The sequence below is a fragment of the Taudactylus pleione genome, unplaced genomic scaffold (assembly GCF_031769625.1).
Source record: "Taudactylus pleione unplaced genomic scaffold, aTauple2 ptg000479l, whole genome shotgun sequence".
NCBI classification, from domain to species: Eukaryota; Metazoa; Chordata; class Amphibia; order Anura; family Myobatrachidae; genus Taudactylus; species Taudactylus pleione.
Genome location: NW_028284881.1, coordinates 5,671,505 through 5,686,888, shown reverse-complemented (window position 1 = coordinate 5,686,888; position 15,384 = coordinate 5,671,505). Strand labels below are relative to the sequence as shown.

The 15,384-nt window shown below is 39.2% G+C and overlaps 2 protein-coding genes across 4 annotated transcripts in view; one reads left to right on the top strand and one right to left on the bottom strand.

Annotated features, from left to right (window-relative positions):
• Nucleotides 1–14,893, top strand: part of PPTC7 (protein phosphatase targeting COQ7) — a 63,370-nt gene extending 48,477 nt beyond the window's left edge. Inside the window, exons 3-6 of the mRNA XM_088449203.1 lie at nt 4,555–4,753; nt 6,452–6,575; nt 7,685–7,814; nt 8,900–14,893. Coding sequence (XP_088305329.1) covers nt 4,555–4,753; nt 6,452–6,575; nt 7,685–7,814; nt 8,900–8,958 — 512 coding nt within the window. The 3' untranslated portion in view covers nt 8,959–14,893. The remainder of the gene's footprint in view (nt 1–4,554; nt 4,754–6,451; nt 6,576–7,684; nt 7,815–8,899) is intronic.
• The window catches only part of RAD9B (RAD9 checkpoint clamp component B), a 132,786-nt gene continuing 131,679 nt past the window's right edge, over nt 14,278–15,384 (bottom strand). For 2 of the 3 annotated variants that reach the window (XM_088449206.1, XM_088449204.1), the window contains one exon: nt 14,757–14,838. Coding sequence is in view for 1 of the 3 variants with exons in the window: in XM_088449205.1 (XP_088305331.1) it covers nt 14,774–14,838 (65 nt within the window). In the remaining 2 variants the exon portion in view is untranslated. Of the gene's footprint in view, nt 14,839–15,384 lie in introns of all 3 variants that reach the window. The other variant, XM_088449205.1, reaches the window with a different exon arrangement.

Below are 15,384 nucleotides of genomic sequence, written 5' to 3'. Positions count from 1 at the left end.
CTCTTCAGGAGGCCATGTACTCCCTGCTGCAGGCAGGGTTGATAATCCCAGTTCCTGTGTTTCGGCAAGGAAGGAGTTATTATTCCAATTTATTTTTGGTTCAGAAACCGAATGGGTCTCTTTGCCCTATTCTAAATCTGAAAACCCTCAACAAGTTTATCCTTGTACCCAAGTTTCGTATGGAAACTCTTCGGTCAATTATTTTGGCAATGGAGCCTGGGGATTTTATTGTTTCCCTGGCCTTTCAAGATGTGTATCTGCATGTGCCCATTACGCCATCTCACCAACAATTTCTACGGTTTACTGACCTGCAACAACATTACCAATTTCAGGAACTACCCTTTGGTCTGTCAGCGGCCCCCAAAATAATGGCAGTTATGGCTGCCTACTTCAGCCGTCAGGGAGTCAGAATACTACCATATCTGGACAACCTTCTGATAATGGCACAGTCTCCTACTGACCATTGCCTGCCTACAGAAGCACGGTTGGATCATCAATTGGAAGAAATCCTTTTGCTTCAACACAGCAGATGGTACATCTGGGGGCACTTCTGGATTCTCAGGCACAAAGGGTATTTCTCCCAGAGGACAAGATTGTGGCCCTATCATTGCGAGTAGGCAAATTGCTACACAAGCGAAGGGTATCCATTATGTCAGCGATGCAGGTCCTGGGGTCAATGGTATCCACCTTTGACATGGTGGGATATGCTCCATTCCATTCCAGGCCTCTGCAAAAATTGATTCTCTCCCGGTGGAACAGACAGTATCATCTAATAAGGTCCCAGAGGATCCTTCTCACTCCAGAGGTTCGTCTCTCTCGTGGTGGCTACAAAGGGATCATCTGGACAAAGGTTGCCCATTCTGGATTCCAAATTGGGTGCTTCTCACCACGGACGCCAGTCTTCGCAGATGGGGGGGGACAGTGATAGGTCATCACACCTTTCAGGGAAGATGGACAAATCAGGAGTCATCTGCCCATAAACATTCTGGTGCTTCCAGCAGTATACAAAGCACTCATCATGGCACATGACCTGCTCCAGGGTAGGCCGGTCCAGATCCAGTCCGACAATGCGACCACAATAGACTATCTCAATCATCAGGGAGGCATGCAAAGTCATGCAGCCATGAAGGAAGTGACAAACATTCTGATTTGGGTAGAACATTCTCTTCCGGCGATGTCAGCAATATTCATCCCGGGATTCCTCAATTGGGAAGCGGACTTCCTAAGTCGTCAAGACATACACCCCAGAGTGTGGTCTCTCCACCCGGGGGTTTTTCAACTCCTGCCGAACAAATGGGGCCTACCAGACATAGACCTCATGGCATGAAGTCACAACCACAAGGTCCCCAGGTACGGGTCCAGGACCAGAGATCCCTCAGCAGCCTTCGTGGACACACTAGCAGTAAGATGGGACTTCAAGCTGCCCGTATCTCTTTCCTCCGATTTCTCTCCTCCCAAGGGCTCACAGGAAATTCAAGCAGGAAGGCGGAACAGTAATACTAGTGGCTCCTGCTTGGCCCAGACGCCATTGGTTCACCAACATACAGAATCTATCCATAGACAGTCCGTATCCTCTTCCTCTATGGCTGGATCTGTTAGCGCAGAGTTCCTGTCTGCATCCGGACTTGCCTCGCCTGTCTTTGACGACGTGGCTCTTGAGTCTTCCATCTTAAGAGCCAAGGGTTTCTCCAGCTCTGTGATTAGGAAGCCTTCCTCTGCCCACATCTATTACAGAGTTTGGCATCCTTTTGTTCAATTGTGTTCCCAAAGAAAATATGACAACAAAGGCGCACATCCACTAGCAGACCTCAAAATGACTGCACAGTTACGACATTGTAATTGTGCAGTCGTTTGAGAGTCTGAGCTGTGCCTACACTGAACGAGCAGTCGTTCAGTGTAGGCACATCAATCATCCCCTAACATGCTCAACTTGACGTTATCGTCGGGTTGCTCAGCATGTTTGGCCGATGATAGATGTCTAAAATGACCAGCGGGAGCACGCATCTCTGGTCGTTTTAGACATTTTTAATGAACGATTAATGAATGATAACGTTATCATTCAATCACTCATTTTAATCGTGTACTGGTTGAGCGCCGTAAGGTGTTTAGGGTTTCCCAGGTACTGGCTTTTCTCCAGGCTGGATTGGACTTTGTCTCTGCCTGGCCACTTTGAGTGTGTCAGTCTGGTTGCAGAGAAAGATTGCTGCTTTACAAGATATTAGAATTTTTTTCAGGGGGTTCTCCGAGTTCAGCCTCCTTTTGTCCCACCGGTAGCACCATGGGATTTGTCTTTGGTTCTCAAGGGGCTACAAGCTCCCCCATTGGAATCTCTAGATTTCAAATGGTCGACAGCGAAGACCATTTCTCCTCGCTATCTCTTCTGCACGCAGAGTCTCTGATTTTGGCAGCACGCTCTTGTCGTTCCCCATTTTTGATTTTTCACCAGGATAGAGCTGTTCTCCGTACACGTGCGGGTTACCTTCCTAAGGTAGTGTCTCGTTTTCATGTGAATGAAGAGATTGTAGTTTCAGCTTTTCAGTCTTCAGACCTTTCTGTAGGTGAAGCCTCCCTGGATGTAGTTTGGGCTCTCCGTATCAATGTCAAGCGCACAGTCTTTTAGAAAATCAGATACTCTTTTAGTGTTATATGGTTTTCACAAAAGAGGATGGCCATCTCACACACACTCTGGCGAGATGGCTACGTATGACTATCTCTCAGGTATACACACACAAGCTGATCTCCCTGTTCCACACACAGTGACAGCACATTCTACTCGGTCTGTAGGGCCATCGTGGGCATTTGGTCGTGGTGCCTCTGTTGAGCAATTGTGCAAGGCAGCCACGTGGTCTTCTGTTCACACTTTTCTCAGATTTTACACCTTTGATACTTTTGCCTCTCGGGATGCTTCCTTTGGGCAACGAGTTCTCCTCTCTGCTCAGGAGCGTCGCCACTCTTGGGGGAACTGCTTTAGGACATCTCCATGGTATCCCTGTGGGTCCCTATGGAACCTGAAGAAGAAAATAAGTTATGGTAGACTTACCATTGTTAACTTTTTCTTCGAGGTCCACAGGGCACCCACCCTGAAGCACCTGGCTGCATTGGGTAATTTTTATTTTGGTCACAGATTCCCTCATCTTGTGAGTTTCTGGTGTATGATTGTTCTTCCTTCTCCTCTATTCTTCTCCTCCCTTGGGCTTTTTTACAAAACAAAAACTGAAAGCCTGTGACCATGGGCGGGGTATATGTGGAGGAGGACCAGAGGCATCCTGGGAGCTGAAAGCTTTCACTGTTTAGTGCCTGGATCACTCCAACCACATTATCCCCATGGTATCCATGTGGACCCTATGTTCCTCGAAGAAAGAGTTATCAATGGTAAGTCTACCATAACTCTTATATATGGGATGCGGTCAATATTCCAACTGCAGGGTTTCCTGCGCTCAGAATGCTGGCACCAGAATCCCGAATATATAAATAAATATATATATATTATTTTTTTTTTATGCATAATATTGTGTGTGTGTGGATATATGTACTAAAAGATCACCCCTCCACAGGACCCTCTAAATCCATATATTCTCCCATTTATCTTTGAAGTTGGAGCCCATGCAGAAAGGTGGGACCACAGCACTTCTCCAGCCCGCAACTCACTGGAGCACAGCTCTGACATACTATGACTGCTTCTTATTGTACTAGGTCATCTCGTGGCATGCCCACAAGTCCTCACCCAGGGATGCAATTGCGCAGCTTCAGCTCCCAGTGATGCCATGCAGCTAAAATTGTACCAAGTGCCACCTCTGCACACATTCTGGAGTTGCCAGCCCCTGCTGTAGACTGAAACATCCTCAGAGTAGACATACCCACCCATAAATCTTGGAAATAGTATGGCAAAAGGGAGGTGCAATATCTTGTCTCCATGTGCTCACCTGTGCTTCTAGTGCAGAATTGTTAGGGTTGGCAGTAAACTATAGCTTGTCTGATATTTGATGCCCATATTCCTCTTCCAATTTTGCTCCATACGCTTGTAACACTAAGAATGCAGGTGGATGTTGCAGTAATCGTGCTTTCAGTCACAATTAAAGTTCATTGGTTAAATGTGTACATCCTATAGCTTTTAGTCTTGCAATATTTTTATTTCCTCAGTTGTCATAAACTCCATCATAAATTGATAAAAGATAAAAATAAAAACACTACTGCACACACAATTTAGCTAAAGTCTGTTGTTGCATTAAAGCAAATGGGGAACTAAAAGATTTGTCAGTAGACCTACATGAGGTGCAGTAAGCTAGAATATTTAGTTTTCATGCTTGCACATCCCATTTAAAGTAATATTTCAGCTGTATTCTGCATATAAATGATCTTCAAATGACATTGTAAAACCTGCTCACTATTATTCGAAGATAATTGTAATTACAAGAATTAACAGTAGTTTAAAAATCTTAATGCACATTGAGGAGTTTTGACTTAAGTGTTTTGAAAGTAGAACTTGCAGACATTGTTTTGCCATAAACTGTTTTGCTATGACTCTGTGGTATTAACTTTGTTTTTGTTTTTAAGGAAGCAGCACTGCCTGCTTAGTCGTTCTGGATAGGACAAGTCATCGTTTACACACAGCAAATTTAGGAGACTCTGGTTTTCTTGTGGTAAGGGCAGGAGAAGTTGTGCATCGATCAGACGAACAGCAGCATTACTTCAACACTCCATTCCAGTTGTCAATAGCTCCTCCTGAAGCTGAAGGTGTAGTTCTTAGTGACAGGTACGTATCGTGAGCGTGCATGGTATTGGCTGAATGTTTGATAGCAAAGCTGTAGGGCAATGTTTTTAAGGTCAGATGAATAACTCAAATCGGTATAAAGATTAAGAGTAGGCATAGGAATCGAGAACATAGTGCTTTATAGGATACTATCTACGACATACACTTTCACTATTACAGCCGGCGCATATTGTGCTTGTTAGTTGTGTCATAATATGCAGTAACAACAAGCCCGCTCCCTCCCTTATGTGATAATACACATTGACCAAACCCCCCCCATGTGTCATACTACACAGCAGACACACTCACCCCCATCTATTATAAGACACAGGGATACCCCCCCCACATCGCAGAATATACATACACATCCCTTGTATGCCAGAATATACAGGGACCTTCTCCCCAAAAAAGTAATAACTTAATGTATATTATGTATATCTTAAAATACAGGAGAACTATAGTATAGATAAGTGGTTTTGAAACTTGGTCCTCAGAACCCCAAACAGTTTACGTGTTCCAGGTCACCCAGCAGGAGCACAAGTGTATTCATTACTTATGCTGGGCTTACACTCTACAATTATCTGTCAGATATCTGTCAAATCTGTCTGGTGGGAAGAAAATCTGGCCCGTTTTCTAGTGTTTGGGAGAAAATTTCTATTGTCATTTGCTCCCATACATTACCAGGTTTTCATTCCAACCAGCCAGATTGGACAGATAATTGTATAGTGTGTGCCCAGCATTACTGACACATTTTAAAAGATCCACAGGTGGACGGTGGAGCTAATTATTATTTCCCTTGAGATTCTGTGAGGAGATCTGGAAAACATACTCTTTTGGATCCTGAGGAACGAGTTTGAGATCCTGTGCTATAGATCACTATGATCTTCACCTGCTATATGTTTAGTTATGTGGTCTTATCCCTGACACACATGCAGTTTGTTGTTCTGTAATATTTCCAGACTAATAGTATAAATACGGTTTCATTAATTGATGTATAAGTTACTGCGTGACACCAAGTGTGAATATAAAGGTGGAATATTATGGATGCTGCATTTATCAGTTGTTATAGAATGACACTGGCCAGATTTGTATCTTATTTCTCATTTACTCAGAGCCAAGGCTGTAGGCATGTGATCATAGGCTCGTGTTGCTTTCACATCAGTGTGAAAATATTTCCATTAGCACACTGTGTTCTTGCAAAGGAAAGCAACACTACACTTGGCAGCAAACCCTTTTTTCGATGGGAGTGTTCAGAAGTCTGGCTGTTCATAGGACACGTGAAAGATTTTTGGCCCCTCCTCAAATGACACCCACATGCATTCAGCAGGAGTCTGACCACTGAACTGGACCTTGATAAGTAAATGTTCCAGAACACCGATATGTGAAGCCAGAAAAGAAATACACAAATCTACATTTTCTGACTTTCATTATCAAATAATGTCATTGTAAAGCACAGATTACTATACACTGCTATAAATGCGACTCCTCACTAATGAGGATAACCTCACACATGTGGAGGCTGTTTTCACTGTAGAAAAGCTAAACTTTTTTTTTTTCAAAAGAAGGCTGTTTGGGGGGAGGAGGACCAGAAGGGGAAAGTGTATCTAATGTGCATTACAGCAGCATGTGTGGGTTTTCATTTCTGCAGTTCGTTTTTACTTGTGTGCTGAAATGCACTTTTCTGTCTGGTTCTCTTTCCAGTCCTGATGCTGCAGACAGTAGTTCATTTGATGTTCAGCTGGGTGACATTATTCTTACAGCAACTGACGGACTTTTTGATAACATGCCTGATTATATGATACTTCAAGAATTAAAAAAGTTAAAGGTATGCAAAACAATGTGACTTTTTATGACCAATAACATATATAGAAATATATGCATAGTTTTGTAAACTTTTTTTTTTTGTGTGTGGTGGTTTAGTTTCTACACTGGTGTATGATTTGGGACAAGGAACGCTTTGGAAAGAAGTACAGGTTGAGTCTCCCATATCCAAAATGCTTGGGACCAGGGGTATTTTGGATATCGGAGTATTCCGTATTTTGGAATATTTGCATACTATAATGAAATATCTTGGGTATAGGACCCAAAACTAAACACAGAATGCATTTATGTTCTATATACACCTTATACACACAGCCTGAAGGTCATTTTATACAATAATTTTAATAATTTTGAGCATCAAAAACAGTTTGTGTATATACATGAAATTCATTTATGTTTCATATATACCTTATACACACAGCCTGAAGGTTATTATATACTGTATTTTAATGATTTTGTGCTTTAAAAAAAGTTTGTGTACATTGAACCATCAGAAAGCAAAGGTTTCACATTCTCAGTCATACTAAAAATATTCCGTAATTTGGAATATTCCGTATTTCGGAATATTTGGATATGGGAGACTCAACCTGTAATATAATTCCTGGGGTGGTTACTTGCCGCAGATGGTGGATTAGGTTTTCTGTAATCAACAGCAGTTGTAGTGATTAGTTTCTTTATAAAATAACTAATTTTTCACATTACTTTAATATCCAGCTTACTATAAGGGCCACTAAAGCTAGATTGTAAGTTGACTTATGGACCTACCAATAATGTTGACAAGTATATTTATAACCTTTTCTGGAGCGTGTCCAAATGACACATACGTTGGTACACACAATTGGTTACCTGTCATTAATCCCATTGAAAGACACTGCAATCAGCTGGGGGTTTTTTGCCAGTGAGCCCAAAAAAGCTGCTAATATATGATCGGGTTCTGCCATGCTATGTACATGTATTTTAATGTTATTCATAGCTGTTATATATAAACCAAATTAATCTAGCTTCCTAAGTAAGTTTAGGCAACAGGATTAATGTTCAGTGTATTGGGTTTTGTGGCCCTTTAACATTTTAACTTTATCTGCCTAGTCAAATGTCTTTCCTGATTCTTTGCAGAATGCAAATTATGAAAGTATACAGCAGACAGCGCGTAGTATTGCAGAGCAAGCTCATGACCTCGCCTATGATCCCAATTACATGTCGCCATTTGCACAATTTGCGTGTGACTATGGGCTAAATGTCAGAGGTAAGTGCTATTTTACTGCCCTACTTTGAATGTCCGAACTCTTCTACTGGAGGAAACTGAGCTGCAATGTAGCAGAAAACATTCAGCATACACGAGAAGTAGTTTACAAGCATGGTTGGCTTTCTGCCCCAAAACTGCAATAGTGGCACAAGTTCTCAGTGATTATGTTTATACATTTTCTACATCCCAGGTCTCTTGCAGACTGCATATTGTTTTATTCCAGAACATGTCTGTCTTGCTCCATCTATTGTGATAAACTTTCCAATCCTGGTGGCAGTAAAGCATCTTACCCATCAGACAGGTGTATTCATTTTGAAATAAACTGGAAACCTTTTCATTGTACAGCAGTGAATCAATTAATTGGAGACCACTAATTGCATCAGGGTTTCTTTAGTTGTATCTAAAGGCCTCCATACACCTACCGGCAGGTTGCTTGATCCTGCGATCGGATCGGAAACATCGATGTTCCGTGGTCTGTCAGAGGGTCTGTGAAATTATACATGTTAAATTTCAGCGATTGCAAATCACGATCATATTTTGATTGTGATCGGCAAATCAGTGAAATCCAACATGTTAGATTTCACCGATCCTGCAACCCGGCATCTCAGGATTGCAGTAACACAACAAGCCGTTGCTAGTGTACTGGCCCCTTTAGCAAAGGGGAAAAATACTGATATTGACTGTTTAAATCTGGAACATTTTTATGACATTAAATATTATGTACTAAATCCACTTCCGTTGTTAAGGAAATCAAATTTGCAAAAATGCCAAAGGGATGAAGCCATTTATAGAAACTATATGTAAATTTGACATGAATTTGTTAGAACTAAAATTTGAGTATGGGTTCTTTATTCATGGGACAGCGTTAAAGGTAATGAACGTCTGTGTATGGGAAGACCGTTGGTACGGGAGATGGCAGGTCAGGTATATGGCGTATCATTTAAACTTTATCGACATTTGAACTTCTACATATTAATATTAAGACAACTTGTGTGTTTGATTGATTTGCCCCCTTGTTAACACATGCGGTAGAGGCCCCTATAGTGTGACTCATAATCCTTTCGTTTTTCTTTCTTTTTCTTTAGGAGGAAAACCAGATGACATCACCGTTCTTCTTTCAATTGTAGCTGAATATACAGACTGAAATGCCTGAACATCTGCTACAAATTTAGTTTTTTTATTCATTTACAGCCCTTGGACTGATATTTTGCACTGTATCCTGCTGGCAGGACTGCAATTTATTTTCAACAGATTTCATTGGCCTGTTATGAAAGAAGCAGAACTCTGCATACGACAACCGAGGACATTGTAGAAACCACTACTAGCTTAATGGTTGAGGTATAGCTTACAAAAAGAAATTCCCTCAAATGATATAACTTATTTTAGTCCCTGGAATGTCCTATAAAACAGTAAGCTGAATTCTGTCAAAAGCATTGTTTTTCGTTCACATAATTCTAGTTTGCTGTAAAATTGCATTGGGTGCTTTATACAGAATTGTGCTGCAGTTTTGGTTTCTGCTAATCAGTTTTGATAATAAAAAGCACACTTGTACACCCTGAAAGTTACCATTCGTAACATTACACTGATGGTATTTAGAACATTTCAAGTCTAGTAAATTTTTAATTTGGCCCCAATTGTAAATCATGTAACCTCAACTAGAAGTCTTTTTATATAATGAACTGCTGTATAATACAAGTTTAAGACATGGAGTTCCTTCCAGTGTTTATTACGTGTTATTTCTAAGGATCCTTAACTTAAAAGCCATGTTTATATATGTGTTATATACAGGTATGTATATAATGTATATTTCGGGTAACATGTAGTGACAATGCAGTGAAATTGTAGAAGTCACTAATATTTTTGGGATAAGTGTTCTGAATCATTCTGTTTATGGCTTATTCCATTTAAACAATTCTTCTCAAAAATATCTTGACACAGATTTCATTGTATTTTATCTGTGTGGTGTTTAATGTTACCTCAGATTGTACTTTGCTTTATGCATTTGTGATATTGTACTGTATATTTGTGTACTTATGTTGAGCTTTTATTTAAATATTTTTTAACATGTACCATGTACATGTCATAACAATAGTACATCATGCTTGTAACAGGCATTTAATTCTCAATGATAATGAGGTTATTCATGTGTAAGGAGTCAAGAAATATATGTTCTCTCTAATGTGGTATGTTGTCTGTGCAAAGTCTTCTTGATTGACTTCTGATATTGCCTTAACTGCCCAAAACTTGACAAAGCAGGAAAAACCAGCATACAAAGTCACAAAAACATGGATATACGACGTGGCAATTTATCTTTTTTGCGTCTAGCCTTATTGTTCCGATTTGCGATATTTCCTCTTTGAAGAAGACCTTATTTCCTTTCCATTTGCATATGTTCTCTTCTTTTCCCGCTGGAAACAATTCTAGGGATAATTACATCTCTCTATCCTGGCAAATCAACACTTTTGGTGTGAGCTGGATGAGAAATGTAAGGATAAAAAAATGTATGCTGAGTGGAGTCTCCATTTTTATTCTAAATTTTGATGGCATAGATTGCTCATGTTGTATACATTGACTAGAAGTGGCATACTTCTGTATTAAGTGGGAAAAATATAAACCTGATATTTTTATTTTGACTTTGTTTAGTTCATGTTTTAAATACATGGCTGCCTTACGGTCAAGCTGTAATGTTTTTTTCTACATTCATATTAGCCCTCAATTGATCACTTAAAATAGCTTTTAACAATTTCTAGGCTAGATGCATCATAATAAACAAACGAGTCTTGAGTAAATAAAGTGGTGGTGGAATGTAAATGATCTATAGACCGTTCTTGGAGCAGACACCTTTACAGTAGAAATTGATGAGTTAGAGAAACTGCGCTTACAGATCTCTGCTGGAGTGGCGATTCATAGCGTATGATCTCTTCAGATGCAGGAAATGAAGACAATTAAATTAAACAGTGACTTATAATCACAAAGGTAGTGAAAAAAAGGTATTCCATTAAACTTTCTGAAAAGGTATTCCATTAAACTTTCTGGTGCAATCATCATAATTGTGGCTCTAAGGGGGCGATTCAATTCAGTGGCAGTTTTAATAGCGGTGGGAGGGAGCTCCCAGAGCTATTCAATTCACCGCGATGTTAACTCCCGTGGGTGATGCTCTTTCTCACGACTTAACATGGGTGTTTAGTCGTGAGAACCGGCATTCTCCAACTAAAATGCTGGCCGTAAGACTGTTGGCGCCACGCTAAGCCAGAAAAGAGGCCAGCACTGTGGACGGGTTTCTCCGCGCACCCTCAGGAGGGTGCGAGAAGAAATCATTAGTTGGACTAAACAGCGCGCTGAATTGAATGACTCTGGGAGCTCCCTCCTGGTGCTGTTCATTTCCAGCTGAATTGAATCGCCCCCTAATTCACATATAAAGTTCTTGGCATAAATGATAGAAATAAAAGTTTAATGGAAGACTTTTAACCAAGTTCCTTCTCTATGAAATTCACTCTAATTCCTTATACATACGTATGGCTAAAGTTTTGCATAATGTACATTTTTTCCAATTAGATTACAAATAAGCATTAGTTCTCAATTACAAGGAAGGAAACAGCTTTTCTTTCCAGTTTGACTTCAAAAATAAATCTTCCCTTAAATAACTTTAAATATTGATCATTAGATTAGTCATATTGACCCATTATTTAAGTAACCATCTTAAAATGGTAATTGGGGTTTCTTTTTCTATATTTACTGAGTGAAAACTTCAAGAAAACCTGCACAATAAAATCTCATGCACAACTGCTGTGCTGCTTATGTTTCCATATCCTATATACACACCTAGTTCAAATGGGACTGGGCTAGTAGTTTCTAACTCAATAAATTGTCTGCATAACCTGATTCCACCGCCATTGGCTTATTTACCTGTTGAGACTCTTGTTTTTTCCATTTGTATCCATCACACAGTTACACAGGTTACTGAGCTGCACTAGCACCTACTATAAATGGTAATGAACATGCTTCTACACCTCTGGGGCTATGCAATCCAGTTCTGGCAGATTCAAATGATGGACGGTGTGAGTGAAAGGTCCAGACATAAGTCAGTTTCAGCTTGCAAGATCATCCCAAACACCTTTTGGTCAGGGCTGTGAGAAGAATGGAGAAAGCCGCTGCATGGTGTAGCTATCTTGGCTGCTAGGGGGAGGAGGATGTTGAAAAATTCAGTGGCCATTTGTGCATCTGTTAATAATTCCTGCTTTAAAAAAAAAAAAAAAAAAAAAAGTTTTCGGTCTTTTGATCCGCCGGGGTATTCAACATTTGTCTCTCCAACTGCTGTGGGAACCACACGTCCAAGCATGCCCTGCTACAGTTTTGCCTTTAGGACATAATAAAACTGTGGTCGGGAATGCTGGGATTTGTAGTTCCGCATGTTGAATACTCCTGCTCTAAAGTGTCTGGACTCAAGTGCAGGAAAATAAATCTATTGACGCATCTGCTGACAATCACACATCACAATGAATGTTGGTGGGGTGATATGTGCAATTTCTAAAGCTGCATATACACACAACGATTTTAGTAAATGAACGATTTTAGTAAACTATTTTCGTTCATTTTTCCCTTGAAAAAATGAACAAAAATCGTTTACTAAGATCGTTCATTTACTAGGTGTAATGAACGATTTTTTTTGAACTACAAACTATTTTTGCATATTCCCTTACTGAAAATCGTTGAGTTGGTCATTCTGACTGTACTACAAACGTGAACGCGCATGAATGATAATCGTTCATAGTTATAACTCAAAGTGAACGATATTTTCAACGATTGAATGTCAAACGATATTGTTATCGATAATCGTTCAAAAAAATCGTGTGTATGCACCTTTTAGTTTCCACAAACAAATGTTAATGCAGTGATTTTTGCAGTATTCCACAACAACCTCCTGCTACTTCAATCCCCTGTATATACAGTATGCCATTGTGCCAGCTTGGCTCATTATTTATAAGATACTCCGAGAAATCATTTGTTTATGGATACACCTTTGCCCACACCATATAGCGCAGTGCTACTCTGCATCACACCATTGGGTAGATGTAGATGACATACTGCTGGCTCTTCAATTACTTCTTCTCACAGATTATTTGTTTTAAATCTCAACTTTTTTTTACTTTTCCTGTAAGAAGACAGATGGGTGTGATCTTTTTCTTTATGCTGCTGTTGATAAACAGTTTGAGTGTTTTGCAATTACCATGGCAATTTCCACGACACGACATGATGTAGTGAGCAGAGAGCATTTGGGAAGCCCCCTTCTCAGCACGCTTATTCCCCCACCATTCATTCTTTATGTAAATTGATAAAAGGATCCGACTCAGATCAACCATCCTTTTTGGGATCGAGCTTGAGTGCTGCTAAGACACTGCAGTCCTATAAGTCCTACTTGCAGAAAGATGTCAGAAAATAAAGATTGCAGTATGGGAGGATATCCTAGAAAAATGATTTTCATTTGTCAAAAAAGGTCCAAAAAAGTCCTTTGGGATTGCAGCTTTAATATTCATTCTTGTCATTTTAATTCTCCTTAACTATGATGTGTTCAATTATATAGACTGATTATCATGGTTTATATTTTTATTGTAATACTGTGTTTTGAAAATTGCATCATGCTATAATTTAAAAGTAATGCAGAGTCTGTATTTCCATCTGCATGGTATGCATGATGATTCAATTTGATAAATCCCTGCTGGTCAGCCTGCTTTTTATATCTTTTCACACACGATCAGTTTTAGGATAACAATTAGTGTGGCTCTTAATTTCTCTTGCAAGAAATGCCAAAGAATGGTAAATTGAATAGCTTTCCATCTCTTTATTAAAGCAATACTGTATTATAAAATGCTTATTTTTGCAATGCCACTTATTTGAAATCCTGCACTGTAACATATCGGCCTTGTTTTGTCCGTTTTAAAGCTGTCTGCGCACAAGAGATCTATTTTACAAGTGGGGGAAAAAAATTAACTCCATGCACTTCCTAAAGTGAAAATAGTAATCTGATCAAAGATGATGCTAGTAATCTGTTCTCTGAGACGTGTACATAACCTCTTGCTGATGACGATTCCTGTGAATGTTGGGTGTGTAACGCGGTTGGGAAAAGGGATAATCCACTACCACTACATACATACATACTAATATATGCATTAGTGGGAGTGTGCTCATTCTTTCTGCAAGTCTGCTGAATGAACATTTTAATGTAAAATAGGTGTACTTGAGTGAATGTATTAGCGTGTTGTCTTAAAAAGTTGAACCAGCCTTCCCCCTATAAAGTGCACATGTGGTTGTTTTTTTTATTATATGGATTGCTGGCCTTCAAATCTGGATTCACATACAGCTCATCTGATAGGTGGAAAGAGCAAATCTAACACCGATTGTGACATTTTTCAGTTCTGTGATGCTGTATGATTTCTAACTTCCAGTCTAAGAACCCTTCCCAATTTGAAACCACCTAGTAGACATTGGTGGCAAGAGTACATGGAAGCAAGTACTTGTATACTTGATTTTCATTTTCAAACCTGTACCATGGCTGATTTCTAAATGAAAATGTCTGCATTTCATGTATGATGTGTCACTTAAGTACAGGAATAGCTCTGTAAATAAAAGTAAACTGTAAGAAATTATTTAATAAATATAGTGTTTATAATAAAATGTCTTCTGTTACAATTTAGATTTACACACAGCACTAATTATTACAGACGGCTGTATATGGCTTTGTATTTTCTGGTGCAATTAAACCGTTACGATTTTATTGGGTAAATCATCTGGGCACATATTAAACTCTCAAACCAAATCCTGAAACTATTTTTAACAGAATATTTTTTCACACAAAAATATAAGTACTCATTACCCTTGAAACATAATGTACAGGAATAGACTCTGCAACATTTTTTGCCAAACATCTCTCTATACAAGTAGGAATCCAGTTCTTTGCTTATTTATACTATTGTCAGCAAGATAGAGGTGATTTGTAGATTACATTGAAGTTTTTGCCAAGCAAGTCCTAAAATACAAAAAAAATTTGTTAAACATCAAAAGATTAAAATTTTACTTTACAACATTAGAGTTCAAGTTTCTTTTTTTTTTTTATGGTAAAGCGATTTATGATAAGAAAAATGGTCTGCGCAAACTTTGTTTACAAAGATGTCAATAGCTGTAACAAATCATTTAGAAAAAATTTTTAATTTTTTTTGAGTGCAGAATAAAAAAAAAAACTATATAATCTTTAAAACTGGTATCCTCTAGTTCATTTTTAGCACATTCATAATTGTTTTGAGTTATGTTCCCCAATAATTTACAGCTTGCATAAAGAGCAAGGAGTGTGGTATATTATGTCGCCATTCAGAATGCCGACAGCATAATGTGGACATGGTCCAAATGATGACATTTAACATGTTGACAGTGTGACCCTGACATGTGTTGGCAATGGTATTTTAAGCTAACCCTAATCTAACACTATCCCTAATTGCAGCCTAGCCTTAACATCATGTGTCAACTTGTTGAATGTCTACATACAGAACATGTTATAGACTACATAACGAGCAAGAAA